Source organism: Aedes albopictus, chromosome 2 (assembly GCF_035046485.1).
Source record: "Aedes albopictus strain Foshan chromosome 2, AalbF5, whole genome shotgun sequence".
Taxonomy (NCBI): domain Eukaryota; kingdom Metazoa; phylum Arthropoda; class Insecta; order Diptera; family Culicidae; genus Aedes; species Aedes albopictus.
This window is the reverse complement of record NC_085137.1, coordinates 127,935,509-127,953,832: the sequence shown is the minus strand read 5'-3', so window position 1 is coordinate 127,953,832 and position 18,324 is coordinate 127,935,509. Positions and strand designations below refer to the sequence as shown.

Here is an 18,324-nt window from a genome sequence, read left to right as displayed (position 1 = left end):
TAACGTTTGCTTGACAACCTGATATGGCCCGTAGTGCAATTTAGCATCAAATTGTTGATGGTCCCTCTAGCGGCCAAATTGCCAACTAATCATATGAACCAAAGTTCTAAATGGTAGATCTTATCAAGCCCTAAAACTTTGCCGAAGAAAGTATTGCGTTAACTCTTAACACACCCGAGATAATAGGCCACACCCCCAAAATGCCGAAATCCCATAAGCTCTTAGTCTCCTATAACGCTCACCCCTGTCTAGTAGGAGTTCGTTTAATAGGAGTCCGTTTAATAGGAATTCGTTTAGTAAGAGACTCGACTGTATATTCATATGTTCATAGCCATCGCTAGAACCAGAAACGATTTGAAAAAAAAAAGTCGTTTCCCTCCCGTCCAATTTCCACTCACAGCACAGTATATAACGCCTACAAGTTATGCAACCAGAGCGTGCTGTGCCGCTTGACCTTATTCACCTTATTTCACCACACAATCTATCACCTTACGAACACTATAAATAACCTACTATCCATAGATCGCATCACCGACCCAACGGTGACTCCCAGATCTCCCATCCTTTCCGTCTAACAAATACCCCAGTCCGTGCTGATTGTGGGGATGCAGAGGTGATCTCGGTCTTTAGTAGCAACAAGCAGCACACTCTAACATTCCTTTCCCTTCCCAACTGACTATAAGGACGTGGCCGGCGCCGTTATTGATCCAAAATGTATGAGCTGCTTAAATTACACTTTGAGAATGAGGGCAGTGTCCCAGCCCTTATTCATTTGGATCTCAGTGCAATTGCTACCAGCTCAGATAAATCACGGAGGAGCAACCATTGACATGTAGTCAGATTTGATCGAATATCATGATCGATTTCGCAACGCGTCGTTTTGTATGAAAATCCTAAAATTTTTGTATGGAGCGTAACGTTCAGTGATACTTCCCCCTGCCCCTAGAGCGTTACGTAATTTATGGGCGGCGCCACTAGTTATCTCTGCCAACTTGCCATGGTTCTGGTGGTTTGACTACTTTTAGGTTCATTGCGTCCCGGCCCTCTAAACTGGAAAACTGTATTGGAACTCATAGAGCAACTCTTAGTTAAATATCTTTAAATAATGTGGGGGTCAACTTTACCCCCATTCTCCCTATCTTACATGTATGCAATTGCAAGCAACACTGGGTAACTACTAGTCCTCCCAAAATATACCTCTCTATATAGAACACTAATCACTAATGGCGGGCGGGCGAGACTCTTTCCAGGTGCGGTTTTTAAAAGCAGTGGCCGTTTAGAACTGAATGGGAATCTTCCGCGCGCCTCTCGACAGTTCGGTCGCGGTACGGTATTGAACGGATTCTGCTCGCTGCTGCTGCTCGGTAGCCCGTAACGACAAGATTGGAGCTCTTTTTTTTTGTTAAATTCTGTGGCGTGTGAACAAGTTCATCGTTGATAAGAAGTGGTCATTTTGCGGAAATTGAAGCTCGGCATCGGATTGATCGTGAGTGGATATATTGGCACTCTCTAGTGTATGCAAAATGGTTCGGAGGCAGAGTAGTTTACTAGAAAATGGATATGGGCGGAAGGTGACGATTTTACTGCTAATGGCGGTCATCGGAGTGGCAATGGCTTGTGTGAGTATTTGATAGGCTGCATGTTGGTTCCATGCTTTTGGCGAAAAGAGGAAAATGAGTGAATTATGTGGTGTACTTGGAGACGCATGGTGTTTCAGCAGAAACAAAAACAAATTTGTAAGCCCGCAATACGAGATGCCAAGCCGATGATAAAAGAGGAAAATCTCATTTACAGAACTTTGATTTGAATAATTGGAGTGCGTTGTGATTACAATTAGTACAGTACACGTTTGATATGATTATCCGCAGGTCAGGCAAATTGATGATTTCTTTGTATGTAGCTATGCTCATAAAAACAGCAGTGAAGTTTGAATTTCATACAAAACAGTCAACTTGGACATGCTGTATCTTTGTTTTCCAATAACCGATTGAGCGCAAAATTTGAAAGCAAACTACAAGTTTAATCAGTTTTGTTATAGTCAAATCAAGGGTACTATGTGATATTGTGTTAGACTTTTTTGCAGTTAATCCGAAAAAATCAAAATTTTGCTCTAACAAAATTGATCATATTTTAAGTTTGCTGTCAAATTTTGAGCTCAATCGGTCATAGGAAAACAATGCTACATCATGCCATAGTTGATCATTTTGTGTGGTAATTGGCTTCCACTGTTATTTTTATGAACATAGCTGTATATTTTCATGTTGCAGTTTAGTCTACCAAACTAAATTTTTATTGTAATCCTTGAAAACTTTACTCCACCTATAGACTGTTCAGAAATTATAAATGCACTTTGTTTATAAAATAAAATGAACTGTTTTGATAATTTCTACCAACTTCTTCCAGAATACAGCATATTGCGATCCACATTTTTGTATTTCCTTTCAATTGTCATGATATTTTGAAGAACAATCTACTTTTCCAACAGTTAACTTTATACTCCAAAATTGAATTTGCAAAAAGGTGTTTTTTATTCAAAAAATACGAAATTTTATCTTTTTTTATACTATTTACTTTCTCAACAAGTTGCCCAAGAAATGTCTTCATATCATAACCTGAGAATAACCGATAAAGGCATTTGCAGAACTTTTTTTTTGACATAAAGTTTCTTATTTTTTAAGGTTTTCTACGGAACATAAGAACTACAATACAGTTTCTTAGCTTTTCTGAACAAATTTAATTTAAACTTTGTTATTTATTTATTCGATCCTTCAGATGACATAGCTTGTCATATCATAAAAACGAATGCCGTAAGCTGTATGTAAGGCATTCGTTTGCTTAACGTTTGTTGCCACCTGTATTGTTGAGAAATTTGGAACAAAAAAATGTATTCAGAAGGCCCATCATTACAATCAAATACTCCAGTGAAAATGACTTTAAACAATCGACATCGTTGTGACACCACCGGTACAACATACAAACGATAGGTTCAATTAACAACTCTCCTCTTTTCTTATCAAAACAGTAGGTAGCTTTCTTTGTGTTTGGAAATTAAATATTTGATTCGAGAGTTTTTTTTTATATTTTGCTTTATTTTTTGATCATTTTGTGTAACTTAAAATTTTCTTCATCTAGTTTACAGTCCCATTTTTTAAACTTTTAAAGAAACATCAACAAAGTTGCTATTATTTGCTTCGTTTGAATGTTAACTAAAAGAGCTAGAAGAACCTTTTTTAGACTTGGTGCTCAAATTGAAATGGCAGTCAATTGTTAGTGTATTTATATAAACAGGCTATATTGAAATATACTTGTGAACTCTACTCAGGGCCGGATTTACAAGTTTGGGGGCCCGGGGCCACAGTGTTGAGGGGGCCCTTAATATAAAGGATATATTTTTGCCCATATAACGTGAACAAATCTTAAAAAAGGAATCATTCTTACAAATATGGAAATATCGTTGTGGAATAATTTTATTGAAGAACAATAAGCAGAGCTAGGAAAAACGTTGATATGCCCTAAGTTTATTTCAGTGAATCAAAATTCAACCATCGCGCAACAATAACGACAATGTCGCAACATACATAGGTTTGGCCCAACTTGAAAAGAATAGGATAAAGATCGTGCACCACTAGTTTAGAGATTTTTAGCCCTGGCATTGTGATTTTCGAGCGGTAACTTTAACTCGGTAAACGCTGCAACGCTGCTGAAGATTTTTTTTTTATTCTTAATCATTTAACCTAATTTACAGCTCTATTGTCCTGGGGCACTACGTGAGCAATTTCAATTGACAGCTGCACTTACATTTTATGCAGCGCCTAGATTCTATTCTACTTCATCGAACTGGTTGCCTTTCTGTTGCTTTCACTTTTTCTACTTTATACCTAGTAGAATGATGAGCATAAGGATGATGATGGATGGCCGTTGATCCTTTCCAGTCCGATTGGGGGTCCATTATGAGTAGCAGTTCGCCGATGTCCAGGTATCAGGGTTCGTTTGAGCCATGGGGCTCAGAAGAGGGTCAGTGTCAGTTGCTCTCGGGGAAAAGCAACTGACGAAAAATTGCAAGTGCCGGGGCTGGGAATCAAACCCATGACCATCCGCATATGAAGCGAACGTGTGACCAACTACGTCACGGGCCCCGGCATACTGCTGAAGATGTATCATTAAAAAGTTTCGATTTTGGGTTGGTAATAATTGATTATTCACGAGTTGAAAAGTACGCAACAAATTCAGCTTCCGTTTTGTCTGCAACAAAAAATTTTGAGATCATGTCATTATCTGTTACCAGTTGGGATAAAGAGTAATCGCTGCGCCTTCTTTGTTGCTTGTTTTGAATTCTCTTCACTGTTCATAACAGATTTGAAATTCTGGCGTAAAAACAATGGTAAAATAAATTTATATAAAGTAAAAAGCTTTTCAGGAGTGCAATCGCATGCATTAGAGCTCAGATTTAGTGGAAATTCATGCCAGAGTTCATAGACAAACTGCAAGAAGACTATATTGTTGAAATTGTCAAACAATTTCTAGAAAAATGTTGCGTAATCGATGGTGTTACTTTTTCCAAATCCAGAGAGAGTTTCTAGCCGATCCCTGCTTTAATCTCTGGAAAAGTTGCTGGTCGATCACCATAAAACATGAACACTTAACAACACTCCTTTTAATGCGACTGCTGGGGAGTTACTGGCAACCTCCCGAAATAATTTCCCACAGAACTCTGAAATCATGGTGAAAATTCTAATAGAAAGCTTTGAAGAAATTTTAGAAGGATTCCATTACAAATTCATGATGGAATTTCTGACTTAATCTTCAATATATTTTTCTATTAAATTTCTTGATAATCTTTAGCGTGGAATCCAGACAAATTGCTAGCCAATTTCTCCACAAATTTGTTTCGATTTTTTGTTCAAGGAATCTATGGATTTTATTAGGAGTTCGCCATGAATTCATTCTTATTTCAGTTAGTAAATCTCTCAGCTCAAAAAACAAATCGGACTGAAACTCTTCAAAATAATCTAGATCATGTTTGTTGATTCATGCTAGAATTACTCTTAACATTATTGTTCAGTTTTGGTGTTCTCTGATTTAAGTAAGTGGCAAGCTGTCTAAGTAAAATCAAACTCATGAGTGACAAACATGCTTCTAAATTTCGAAAAAAAAATTTTCACTTTTGAAAGAACTTTACAAAAAATTCTTCAAAATGTTTTCAAAAGCTTTAGACAGAAAAAAACAAACAAATCCAGCAGGAACTTTTTGATTTTGCAATTTATAGAGTTTCGAGGTCTAGAATTCAGTAGAAGATTTTCCTAAGAATTTCCAGTAGTTTTTTTTTAGCAGTTTCACAAAAAAAACATAAATGGTAATATGTTTTAAAGCCAAAATTTTGAAATTTCACAAATAGTTGCAGTATTCTTCAAAAGAATCACAACATATCACGTGCATCTTGTCAGTTTCTCTCCTCTTCTTGGCGTAACGTCCTCACTGGGACAAAGCCTGCTTCTCAGCTTAGTATTCAATGAACACTTCCACAGTTTTTAACTGAGAGCTTCCTCTGCCAATGGCCATTTTGCATGTGTATATCGTGTGGCAGGCACGAAGATACTCTATGCCCAAGGAAGTCAAGGGAATTTCCTTTACGAAAAGATCCTGGACCGACCGGGAATCGAACCCGTCACCCTCAGCATGGTCATGCTGAATACCCGTGCGTTTACCGCCTCGGCTATATGGGCCCTCATCTTGTCAGTAGACAGTCATTTGAAGTTCTTAAGGCAAAAATCAAATAAGAGAGATTCTTGCACTACTATTTTTTTTCACTTCACATTTTTCCGTGCCGTGAAATTTTGTGGGGCCCCTAAAATGATGGGGCCCGGGGCCGGAGGGCCACCCCCCCTTAATCCGGCACTGACTCTACTACAGAGCATTTGAAGTAAAGAAACAAAGCAAAATTTTTTAAGACAGTGCAACTTTGCATTTAACGACGCGTAGTGCGTCATCAGCATCATTGAAATCTCGCTCGAAATTTCAAAGTGATAAAACTCAGTTACCAAAGCGCAAATTTGGATGAAAATGTATCATCCCATATGCTCACTCGTGGTGAGTGTGATGATACTTTTTCTACTGCGTAACTGCAGAATTGCCCGTTTTTTATCACTTCAAAAACGCGAGGCAAACAATCATTGAAAATTAAAAAGTCAATGATTCCTATGAAAATTCTGTGATGCACCAAGTCACCTTAAGTTCCGGATCAAACTAGAAAGAATAGCCAATGGTTGGAAGAAGGACAAATATTCAATAAATATTTCTAGGGCATTGGAACATTTTTACATTTTACAATACATATGTGACGTCAAGAGTGTATGATTAAGGCGAAACTGGAAGCATTTCCTCTCTTTATGGTTTTTTATTACACAAACGAAGCAATATATTCAAAACCGGGCTTCGTACACATGTAGAGTATGGATGAAGGTATCTTCGGATTTTTTTCACCAGCCTAGGGCTAAAAATCTCGATGATACAGGTAAAAAAAAATCATGGTGGAAAATGTTTTCCATTTTTGCAAAAACCATTTTTTCGAAACTTTGTTGAAAAAATTGTTTTTACAAAAATGAAAAGCATTTTCCACCAGGAAAATAAAATCAGGTGATACCTTGATACATACTCTACAAGTGTACGAAAGCCGATTTTGAAAATATTGCTTCGTTATTTAATGAAAAATTGATAATCCAAAAATGAGGAAATGCGTCCAGTTTTGCCTTATAGGATTTTTATTGATGACTAGGAGATGAATTGGCAATCAGCAAATTGGATTGGTCCTTGGGCAGTACCTGTATATCATAGACATTAGCACCGCTGGTAACTGTACTTAAGGTGGGATATTCAACGACGCCATGATATGTGGCCAATTGCCGTTCGTCCAAATGTCGAAATGATCAGATACCATTTTGAGGGCGCCTACATAGTAGAGAGCGGATAATGTTTCAAAAATTGGTTAAAATTGAAATTCGCGAGTTCTTCAAGATTCAAAACACATAAAAATGGAACCCTTGGAGACGAAAATATTACGATATAAAGGTGGTACAATTGAATCAAATCTTAGTTAGATTATTGAGCAATAACAATCCACTTTTATGTACTTTAATTGTCATGATTTCTCAATTTTCAACCGATTTTCAATCTTTTTGCCTGGATCTGTTCAAAACTAAGTTTTACTAAACTTAAAGTTTATCTAAAACCACGTTAAATATAACTAAGGACTGTTCAATTTATAAAACGGACAACTTTACAAGGCTATAAAAAGAAGACGCGTAGTTCAAATTTAACCACCCTTGATTCGTTGTTCAGTACATCATCTTTCATTATAGTAATCATTTTTGAATCGAATAAAAATAGTTTTATTTTAAAGAAAATCGGTCAGGTGTAAAATAAGGCGAATTTTTCGATTTCTGAAAATTGAAAATATATATAAAATTACTGTTCAAATATGGTATATTGTTTTTAATACCAGAAAAGTATGTGCCATGATGCAGTAGCATGAGTAATAAACATTCTGACAAAATTTAAACTCAATTGGAAAATTAAGTGTTGAGATATTAAAGTCTCAAGTGAGATTCGATTTTTTGAATAAAATTCAATTGTAAAGCAAAAAGGGCATGAAAATATTAAATAATCATTTTTTTTATGCATTCAGTCGAAAGTGGGAATAATGTGGTTTTAAATGCAGAAAACTGCTTCTTAATAACATTGTTGGTTTGGTGACTGTGCGCCATTACAGACACAGTTATCAAAACAGTTTCGTTCTTTGATGGTGCTTCCAAATAACAATGCAACCAAATGCAAATTATGCAAAAGAATGATGTAGGAAATAAAAACTTTGCATCCGCTTATTATTAAATAAGGTGTACAATAACATAGGACCAACTTTGTTGAAAATAAATAATAACAAGATTCGCTAGAGTCGAAAATCTGTATCAGTGGAGCAAAAAATATGAAACTTTTTAATATGGCCATCTTTATGGATTATATTTTGGATGAAAAATGCAATTAAAAGTAAATTTCTCTTCTGTATCATTCAGAGAGCAATATTCTACTACTCTGGACAAATTTTTAGCCGAATCCGTGATGCTATTGCAACACAGGACTTAAATGAACATTTTTTAATAAATTCTATGAAAACAAGGCATCTTACTATATCATGCTGGAGACTGCTTGGTGCATCATTATTGACCAACTATTGAGCTTTACCTTTAGTAGAATAGTATAAGATTCCAATACATTAAAAACTTCATGAAAATGTGCATGTTAAGTATGTGGAAAGTTATGTCGAATTTTGAGAAATGGGTTTTTATTGATGTTTTACGAAAACCGCTTTAGTTACACAATAAAGAACAATTTGGTTAATGTTATATTTTTCCTACATTTGAGAATAACTATAGAAAGTTATGCAAAAAACTGATAATAGTTTTATTGAAAAATAAAAAAGATATCGCACAAGCAAGTTGTCCGTTTTATAAATTGAACAGTCCTTACAACTCTTTATTTTTTTCTTCTCATTACTCAGAATTTTGACTTTCTTAATTGATAACTCCTGGCGCCATTTTAGGGATTTCTTCCGGAATTTTCCAGGATCTCTTGAGGGGTCCTTGTCGGGATTTTATTAGGAATTTCTTATAGAATTCCTCCATTGATTTATCCCGAGATCCCTTTAGATATTTTTGCTAGGATTCCTTCAGGGATATTTTCCGACATTTCATCAGTCCCGAAATTGTTCTATTGATTTCATCCTGGATTCTTTTGAGAAAGTTCTTTAGGAATTCATTCCACTGGATAACTGACACTAAGGAAGATTACACGAGGTAGTCGAAATACGCGTATCTGTCAAAGGATAAGCAAAACTGATTATGCTTATTTGAAGATTTCTCCAGGGATTTCGCGGCATGTTTCCCCCATTGTTCTCTCCCGAGATTCTTTCCGAGATTCCTATTCCTTTCAAGATACCTTCACGGAATTCTTCCGGGATTCCTTGATGGAATGCTTGGAAGTATACCCAAATTTTCCAGCTTTCCATCAGAAATTCCTTCATTGATTCATCCCTGGAATCCTTTAAGGATTTACTCGAGATTCCTTCAATGAATTATCGAGGGTATTCCGTCAGGGATCCCTCCCGGGACTTTTTTCCTTCAGGCATTTCTTCCGGGTTTTCTTCATTTGTTCATTCCTGGATTCCATCAGAAATTCCTTGATTGATCCATTCCGCTGTGATTAATGCAAAGATTTTTTTTTCTTTCAGGAATATTTTCCGGCATTCCAGCAAAGATTGCTCAAGGAATCCGTTTAGGGATTCTTCCCGGGATTCCTTTAGGGATATTTCCGGATATTTCATCGGGGATTTACCACGGGTTTTCTCCATTTTTTTAGGTTTCCTCTAAAAGGCGTTCAGGAATATTTCAAAGTGGTTTGAGGAGCGCATAAATAGTATGAAGCGCATCCTGGAACTCTCCATATACTCCGTGAGACCCCTTGGAACGTCCCAGAGATCTACTGTAACTCTCCTTAGTTCCTCTGGGAACATCTGAAATGCCCGCACGGGTGCCATGAAAAGCTGCTAAGACTCATAGAACCCCTAAAAAATTCCCTGGGATTCCCTGAAACGCCACTGATATCTCCAAGTATTCTCTGAGAACCCTGTAGTATCCCTAAAACCTCCAGGTTCGAACTGAAACACTCCTGAAATGCTCCTGAGACCCCCCCCCCCAAAGGCCCCTGACACCTCCTGAATCACCCCTAATACTCCCTGGAATCCCCCTGCGGTCCTCTAAAATGCCTTTGACTCCTTCCAAAATGTCCATGAGATCCACTAGAACACAGAATCACCCCTGATACTACATGGAACTCTCCGGGTCCCCCTTGAACTCCCCCTGAAAAGTCCTTGAAGCGCCCCTGAGGCACCCTGGAGCCCCCTGGAACTCCATGAGCCTCCTTCAGACGACGTTGAGATCGCCTTGAATGCCCCTGAGCTCTCCCGATAACCCGAGAAACCCCCTGAAACACCTCTGACACCCTCTAACACTTCCCTGGAATCCCCTTAGACCCCATCACTATCACTGTAGTGTCAATCAATATCAAGACGCGGACAGACAACGATAAAGCATTGAACCACACTCTAGACCGTACACATCCTGGGGTAGATGTTGATAGAGACGTTTGATGCACCAGAAAAAATGACCGGGAATTGACAAACTTTTCATTGAACGATCTCTTTGTTCGACACCTGGCCAGGTCTTACGATCGGCCAGGATAGGAAAAAAATGATAATTAGATATTTACTCTGAAACATGAAGCTTCCCTAATGATAAATTATATACAAAATTGTTATAAATTGAGGATTTAGTTCAATAGTTTGCCTGTTTACCGCTCGAAGAATAAGTTTTGCATATTTATATGTTGAATAGTCATATAATCACGAAAATGAATTTATCTGCAAACGTTTAGAACACAACAAGTAGAAATTATAATTTCTATAGTGTCCCAGTGTCCCAAAATTACCAAATCAATGTTCAAAATTATGTACAAGAAACTCCTCCCTTAAAACCAGGCGATAATCAATGTAACGAGGAACGGTTGACAGCTATCCCCTTGAAAAAGGCCCAATAAAAGAGCCGAAACGTCGGGCGAAGACCGGGCAAACACCCGTTTTGAATAGTCACAGACTGAGAAAGCCAGATCTTCGGAAGTAGCAGATTTCCAGTCGCATTTATCCAGCACAAATGATTTAAGGACAGACTTGTTAGAATCCCAAAATGGCCGTCACAATGGCCGACTTTGGCACCTACTCACGATTTCGAAAGCACGAATCTCTTCGTAAATAAAACCAGTGTTCCTGAGCTTCTTATTTTAAGCTTATTGCAAGTGAGCAAGAACAGAATAATAAAATGCACTGTTGTTTGAAGCTTGCTTCTTGAGATTTGTGCGTCTGAAGTTCTGATGCACTGTTGAAGCGGGATTTCAAGACGTTTGTCCTTAACTCTTCAGCAGTGACGCTATTGTATTTTGTACAACACGTTAAAACTGGAGTTCTTCTTCTTTTTTTTTGTCTGTATTAACGAGATTTTTAACCCTAGACTAGTTCATCTCGGGACCCACGTTTTACTTCCCTTCCAAAGGAAGAACCCACATTTTGTGAGTATGTCGGGAGTGGAATTCGATCCCAGGTCCTCGGCGTGATAGTCAAGTGTTCTTAACCACCACACCAGGTCCGCTCCACTGGAGTTCTTTCAGTAATTAGTCATCCAGTTTATCTATGCGTATTAGCAATCTTGGAATGTTCTGGGCCTCTATTTCTCTAAGAATGAACTTTCAGTTGTTTTGTTCCGAGTACATCCTCACCTGAATTTCCCTACAGGTATTCCCGGAAAGATCCTTAGAAAAAATCTTGAAAGATTCTCATAAAAGTCTTGAAACTATCATTGGAGGAAACCTTCGAGGTATTCCTGTAAGAATTCCTGAAGGGAATCCCTGGAGAAATCCCAACAGAATTTCTTGGAAAAATTCCCAAAGTTCACCTGACGGAATTCCTAGACGAATCGCTGGAATGATAGTCGAAAAAAAAATGTTTGGAGGAATTCAAGAAGGAATACCTGGTACATTTCCTAGAGGAAACCTTGGGAGAATTTCGAAAAAATCTTCCCTAGCTAAATTCCTGAAGTATTCCCTGGAGAAACGTCTGAAAGCGCATTTAGTATGTAAGTACTTATATGATTAAAGCCACAGTAACTTCTTGCTTGCTTGTCATGTGTGTTACATGAAAGAATCCCTGGATGATTCTTGTTGTAAGAATTCCCTATAAAATCTCTAAGCAAACTCTTGAAGAAACTGTTGGAGGGATTCCTGAAGGAATCCCAGAAAAAAATAAGGCAGCTTCTTGAAGAAATTCCAAGATACATTTCTGGAGAAATCCATGCACAAAATTTGCAAGATATCCCTAATTAAATTCCTGAAGCAGTTCTAGGATAAGTCTTAAAACAATCTTTGGAGGGAATCATGAGGCTTTCACAGGGCAGGAGTATCTTGACATTTTTTTTGGAAGAGCCCCTGAAAATCTTTCTACAGGAGCATCCTTATAACATCCCTGGAAAAACTCCTAGAGGAATTTCTGGATAAGTTCTGGAAAAAGAATCAATGGATAACTTCTTGAAGAATGCCTTGAAAACAAAAACATCTCAGAATTAATTCCTGAATGAATCGCAGTACGAATTTCTGAAGGAATTCCTTTTTGCAGGTGCTGCAGGGGGTATATTATTCTTGAAAAATCGTGGATGGATTCCTGAACAAATCCGTGGATGAACTTCAAAGAGATTTTTTGGAGGTGATAATGAAAGAATACCTGGATGACTTCTTGGTGAATTTCCGTACTCCTGTATGCATTACTCTGAAACTATCTTATATAATTTCAATAAAAATCGCTGGAGGAATTCATATAAAAATCCTTGAAGTAATTAAAAGAAAATCATCAGGGAATCCTAGAGAGATTCTTGGGTCCCTGCGAAAGATAATGAAAGAACTCCTGAATAAATTTCTGAAAAGCTCTCGAGAAGAATTTCAGGAAGAATTCCTGGACGAATCCCTGCAGAAATTCCTGAAGGAATTGTGTGAGATATTCCTGCAGGAATGTCTGGAGGATATCCTTGAGGAGTCCCTGAAGAAATTATCACATGAATATCTGGAGGAATCCCTAAGATATTCCTGGATGAATTCCTGCAGCAATCCCTAACGGAATTCTGTGGAATTTTTGATGGCAGTCTCAGATGAATCGTTGGAGGATTTTTTGGAAAAACTTCTGAAAGCATACTTTGAGGAATTCAGGAGCATCCTTAAAACATCCCTGGAAAACTCGTAGAGGAATTTCTGGATAAGTTCTGGAAAAAAATAATGTATAACTTCTTGAAGGGTTTCATGAAAAAAAAAAAAAATAACATCTCAGGATTAATTCATGAAAGAATCGTAGTACGAATTTCTGAAGAAATTCCTTTGCAGGTGATGCAGGGGGTATACTATTCTTGAAGGAATTCGTGGACAAATCCGTGAACAAATCCGTGGATGAACTTCAAAGACATTCTCTGGAGGTGATTTTGAAAGAATTCTTGGATGACTTCTTGGAGAATTTCCTGGCTCCTGTATGCATTCTTCTAAAATTATCTTTAATAAATACAAATAGCTGGAGGAATTCTTCTAGAAATCCTTGGAGTATTTGAAAAAATCTTCAAGTAATTATAGAGAGATTCTTGGGTGCAACCGTGCAAAATATGGTGGAAGGATTCCTAAACTCCTGAATAAATTTCTGAAAAGATCACGAGAGGAATTTCTGGAAGAATGCCTGCAGAAAATCCTGAACGAATTATTTCAGTAATTCCTGCAGGAATGTCTGGAGGACATGAAGAAATTACAGCATGAACCCTTGGAGGAATTTCTGAAAGTATACCCGGAGAAATCCCTGAAGAAATTCCTGGAGGAATCCCTGGATGAATTCCTGGAGGAATCCCTAACAGAATTCTGAGGAATTCTTGATCTAATTTTCCGATGAATCTTTGGAGGAATTTTTGGATGAACTTCTGAAGGCCTTCCTTGAGGAATGCTTGGAGAAATCGAAGTAGAAATTCCTGGAGGAATCGCTTAAGTAACTCCTGGAGGAAGTTCTGTACAAATTCCTGGCGGAATCCTTGAAGGTTTCTCTGGAGGAGTTTCTGAAGAAATCCCTAGAAGAATTTTTAGAAGAGTATATGGAGGATTTCCTGGATGTATTTCTGGAGTAATCCCTGATAAGTTCCTGGGTGAATTCCTTAGAGGAATCTTCAGAAGAATTTTGGGAAGAGCCCTGGGAAAAATTGTGAAGAAATCACTTGAGAAATTCCTGGTGGCATTCCTGGAGGACTTCGTAGAGGAATTTCTGGAGAAATCCCCGGAGGAATTCCTGAGTGAATCCTTGGATTTTTTTTTGGAGTATTCCTTAAATACATTTCTAAAAGAATCTCTGGAAGAACCCTTGGAGGAAATTCTGGAAAATTTCCTAGATGAAGTCCCGGAGAAATTCCTGCAGGGATTCCTGACGAACTTGCTGAGGTTATTCCTAAAGAAATTCTTGGAGGAATTCCTGAAGGAGTTCCTGGATAAATTCCTGGATGAAATCCTGAAACAATTCTGAAAGAACGTCTCCCGTAATTTCTGGACGAATTATTGAAGAAATTCTTGTACGAATTTCTAAAGGAATTTTTATACAAATTTTCCGGAATTCCTGGATTTATTTTTGAATAATCTCTGGTAAAATTTTCAGAAAGAATTCCTGGAAAAAAAATCTGAGTAAACACTTATAAAATTTCCAGATGGAATTATTGGAGCCATCTGTGGCGAAATTTCTGAAGACATATATGGAGAAATCCCTGTAGAAATTGAAGAAATACCTGAAGGAATACATACAGAAATACTCAAATGGACCTCTCTCTGGTGAAATATCTTTGGGAATCTCTGGAGAAACTCCTGAAGAAATCTTCGACAAAAGCACTGGAACAATCACTGCAAGAACCTCTAAAAATATTCTCCCGTAGAAATGTTTGGTGAAATCGCTGGAGGAATCCATGATGGAAACTATGATAAAATTCACGGTAGAATTCGCATCCATGGAGAAGTACAGGGGATACTCAAAATAACTGGGACAGGTAAAATTTTCACTTTTCAAAAAATGTTCAACTCGGTGTAACTTTTCGAAAAGGGCATCAAATATTCTCAAATTTTTACTGTTATTTCATCAACTAGTTGTGTATCAGTGGACAAAATTTGGAGAAGATCGGGCCATTCTACACAAAGTTATAAAGATTCTAGAAAAAGGTATAATTATACGATAGCCAACTTTGAGCTGTTATATCTCCGGATTCAATGAACCGAATGCAATGAATTTTTGATCATTTAAGACTTATATAATGAGCTATCAAAAACTTTTGACATTACTTAAAATTCTTTACACAAAAGAAAATTATAACGAATTGATTATTTTTCTGATATAATACTAATTTATCCAAAACTTCATCATCGTTTCAAAATTCGAGATAGTAATTATAGTTCATTTAAATTCCCTCTAATTGACTTGAATATATTTATGTTTCAAAGGAAAGCTACCAAATAGCCGGCATTAAATTGAAAAAATAATGGGATGCACATGAAAAATAGATAAATTTACTAAAAAATCATAGAATAAATGAAATTGCTATAACTTTTTTTCTTATTAATAATTTCAAATCAAGTCAACTGTTTTTCAAAGTTCATTATATAAGTCATAAATGATCAAAATTTCATTGCATTCGGTTCATCGAATCCGGAGATATAACAGCTCAAAGTTGGCTATCGGATAATTATACCTTTTTCTAGAATCTTTATAACTTTGTGTAGAATTGCCCGATCTTTTCCAAATTTTGTCCACTGATACACAACTAGTTGATGAACTAACAGTAAAAATTTGAGAATATTTGATGCCCTTTTCGAAAAGTTACACCGAGTTGAACATTTTTTGAAAAGTGAAAATTTTACCTGTCCCAGTTATTTTGAGTATCCCCTGTATCTGTAAAAAAAATTCTGAAGGGAGGAATTCCTGAAGAATTTCCTTGAATATGCCCTGAAATAAATACTATCGGAACTCTGCAAGACGAGAAATTCCTGGAGGAGTTGAATCCTAGTGAAAATTTGTGAATTTTGAATCACTACACTCTATAGCAGCGTTACATAATTTGTGAAATGATATCCTTCTGCCAATTAGCAGCACAATCACAGTGCCAAACCGATATGTTTTGCTTCCGAAAGTCAGTGCTTGTATTAATACAATTGAAGAGCAACAACCTTGATGGTATCTTTCTAAAGACGTCATGTCATAACAATTATTTTGGATTTTTGTGCATCCCGTTTCTTTTCACATTCACTTACTGATGCATTGTGAAGATCAAAAACCAGATTAGCCTTATATAAACCGATCGTTTCCCGGTACTGGACAGATACATAGCTTTATTTTGGCCGTTCACGTGTTCAACCTGCACTGGTTGTGTTTACAGGTTTCCCGAGCATGAAACAACGTGAAGGTGGCAATCGTTTTTGGATTTGAGCAAGCCGAACTGAACAAGCAATCTAAAATAAATATACTTTCCCTAAAAGAGTGGTGTGGTGTTGTGGCTTCACAAATAGTAGAGCATTTTCGAGATAAGTTTGAGGAGACAGATCGAGACGAGCGTGTAATTGTTTATTTAAAGACCATGCGTCTCCCTCCACGTTGATTCTCACGTGCTTGGTGGTAACAAATTGCACTTTTCTATCCCCACAGAACGGCGGCTACCGGATTAAGGTCCGCAAGTTGCAGAACTGTGCCGGCAGTGATGCCGTCATTGTAGCTCAGGAAAACTACACCGCAGTACTGACGAAAAACTGCGAAATAAAATCCCGAGGTTGCGTCACGTACAAATCGTTCCGTACCGGCATCATCAAATATAAAATCAAAAAGAACGGCGTCCAAATGGTGCAGGGCCGAATGGATCTGTGCGACCAGATTGCTACCGGAGATCGCGATCCTACCATAGGACCGATGATGAGAACATTGAATCTGCCCAACAAATGTCCCGTCGAGGCGGTGAGTAACGATAGGATTTGCGGTGAGGGGCTGTTCATAAACCACGTAGACCAAAATTTGACCATCTCAGACCACCCCCCTCCCCCCTCGTTGTCCATATTTGAATTTTGTATGGACCGTAGACTTTGGCCAACACCCCCCCCCCCTCCCCACAAAAAGTCTACGTGGTTTATGAACGGCCCCTGATAATGGATGCAATAAGGATTTTAATTATGGTATTATTCCAGGGAACTCTGTGCACGGATCCAACGCAAGTGCTTAACATTGAGCAGTACAAGCAGTTCCTTCCTCTGGCGCGGGGATCGATTGAAATAGAATCAGATATTCAACACGACACGGTAAGGGCTTTACTATAATTCTAGGAGCAGCATGAGGTGGGGTAACATTGATCAGCTTTGGGATTAATTCAAAACTGCTGACACAAGGTCTTATTCCTAAGAACTTTGTTCCGTTGTTCCAATGTACCCGCGCCTTACAGTAACTAATCAATTCAGTACCTAGTCGTATAATGATCTCAAATGTAAATTAACCTAACGTTTGTCTTTTTCCTCCTGTCTCACCCTGGTCCCACCTCTTACAGGGCAAAAGTTGCTTCCGACTGCACATTGATGTCACAAAGTGATCGAACGAGTTATGGCTGTGGAGAGGATTTCATCAAGTTATATTTTTAATAGGTATATCGATTGCGCTTCCAGTGAAACAGGTTTAAGTAATTAGAAACAATAAATACAAACTGTTACCTCATTGCAAATCCGCCTCGTATTGATTGTTGGGGAATTCACCGATTTAATTGGCAGGAATTTATTACGAGAGGAAAGTTTTTCATTGTGCGATATTCTTAGAATAAATTGAAAACTTTAGAGAATAATCAGATATTCTCATGACCTTACGCTACTACGAAAACGTGTTCTACACATGTTCCCCTGGCACGCAATGTATCCGTTTCATAGGGGAATAACCTGGAGTCAAGTGACGAACCGCGTAATTTCAGGCACACCATTCATGTTCGCGATTGCAATCAGAAACTATGTATTCTGAAATCGACAAGCTCCAATGGATGAATCACTACAAACAAATAAGAAGACACGTAATGATTTACAACGTAACGCAATGGTTCAGACGACAGGTTGCAAACGGTTAGATAAGCGGAACAATAGTGGGAACCTAGAAGTCAGTCTTCCCAAATCGCATTTGTTTTGGGGAAAACAAACATTGAGATGACCCGTTGGGTGTGGTGACGCTTGCAACTTGAATCTGGGATTACGCAAAGATAGTACTATAGATAGTAATGCGTATTCTATTACTGACAGAGTTTCTAGATATTGTGGTTTACTACATAGTTGCATGGCTGAAATTTGATATTATTGTGGGGTAGCAGATGTTGGATATTTTGCAATAAGACTCAGATCAGTATTGCTCAGAAATGCTATCACATTAGTTATATAAAGTAGACGGTTTTATTCATCACCACAGCGGTTGTTTGTATGAAGTATACCCAGTGTGGATGGAAAATCTTTAAAAGTCCCTGAAAATGGCCCCAAGTCGAAACCCAAGAAGTAGCCATATGTAGTTTTATTTTGGTCAAGACTGGAAAGCTATTTCTTATACAGTGCGAGAAAAAAGTATAAAGACAGAGCTGATTTCCATACAAAATAATTATGATTGAGGATCAAAAA

General features: G+C 37.7%; 1 protein-coding gene and 1 long non-coding RNA gene across 2 annotated transcripts in view; both read left to right on the top strand.

Moving 5' to 3' along the window:
• LOC134287729 (uncharacterized) overlaps positions 1–18,324 on the top strand; it is a 473,313-nt gene that overhangs the window by 57,724 nt on the left and 397,265 nt on the right. The window lies entirely within an intron of this gene.
• LOC109417730 (uncharacterized) lies at positions 1,279–17,399 on the top strand. The gene is made up of 4 exons (XM_029853302.2): positions 1,279–1,619; positions 16,346–16,648; positions 16,876–16,986; positions 17,229–17,399. Exons 1-4 carry the CDS (start codon positions 1,524–1,526, stop codon positions 17,268–17,270), a joined length of 552 nt encoding a protein of 183 aa, XP_029709162.2. The 5' UTR covers positions 1,279–1,523; the 3' UTR covers positions 17,271–17,399.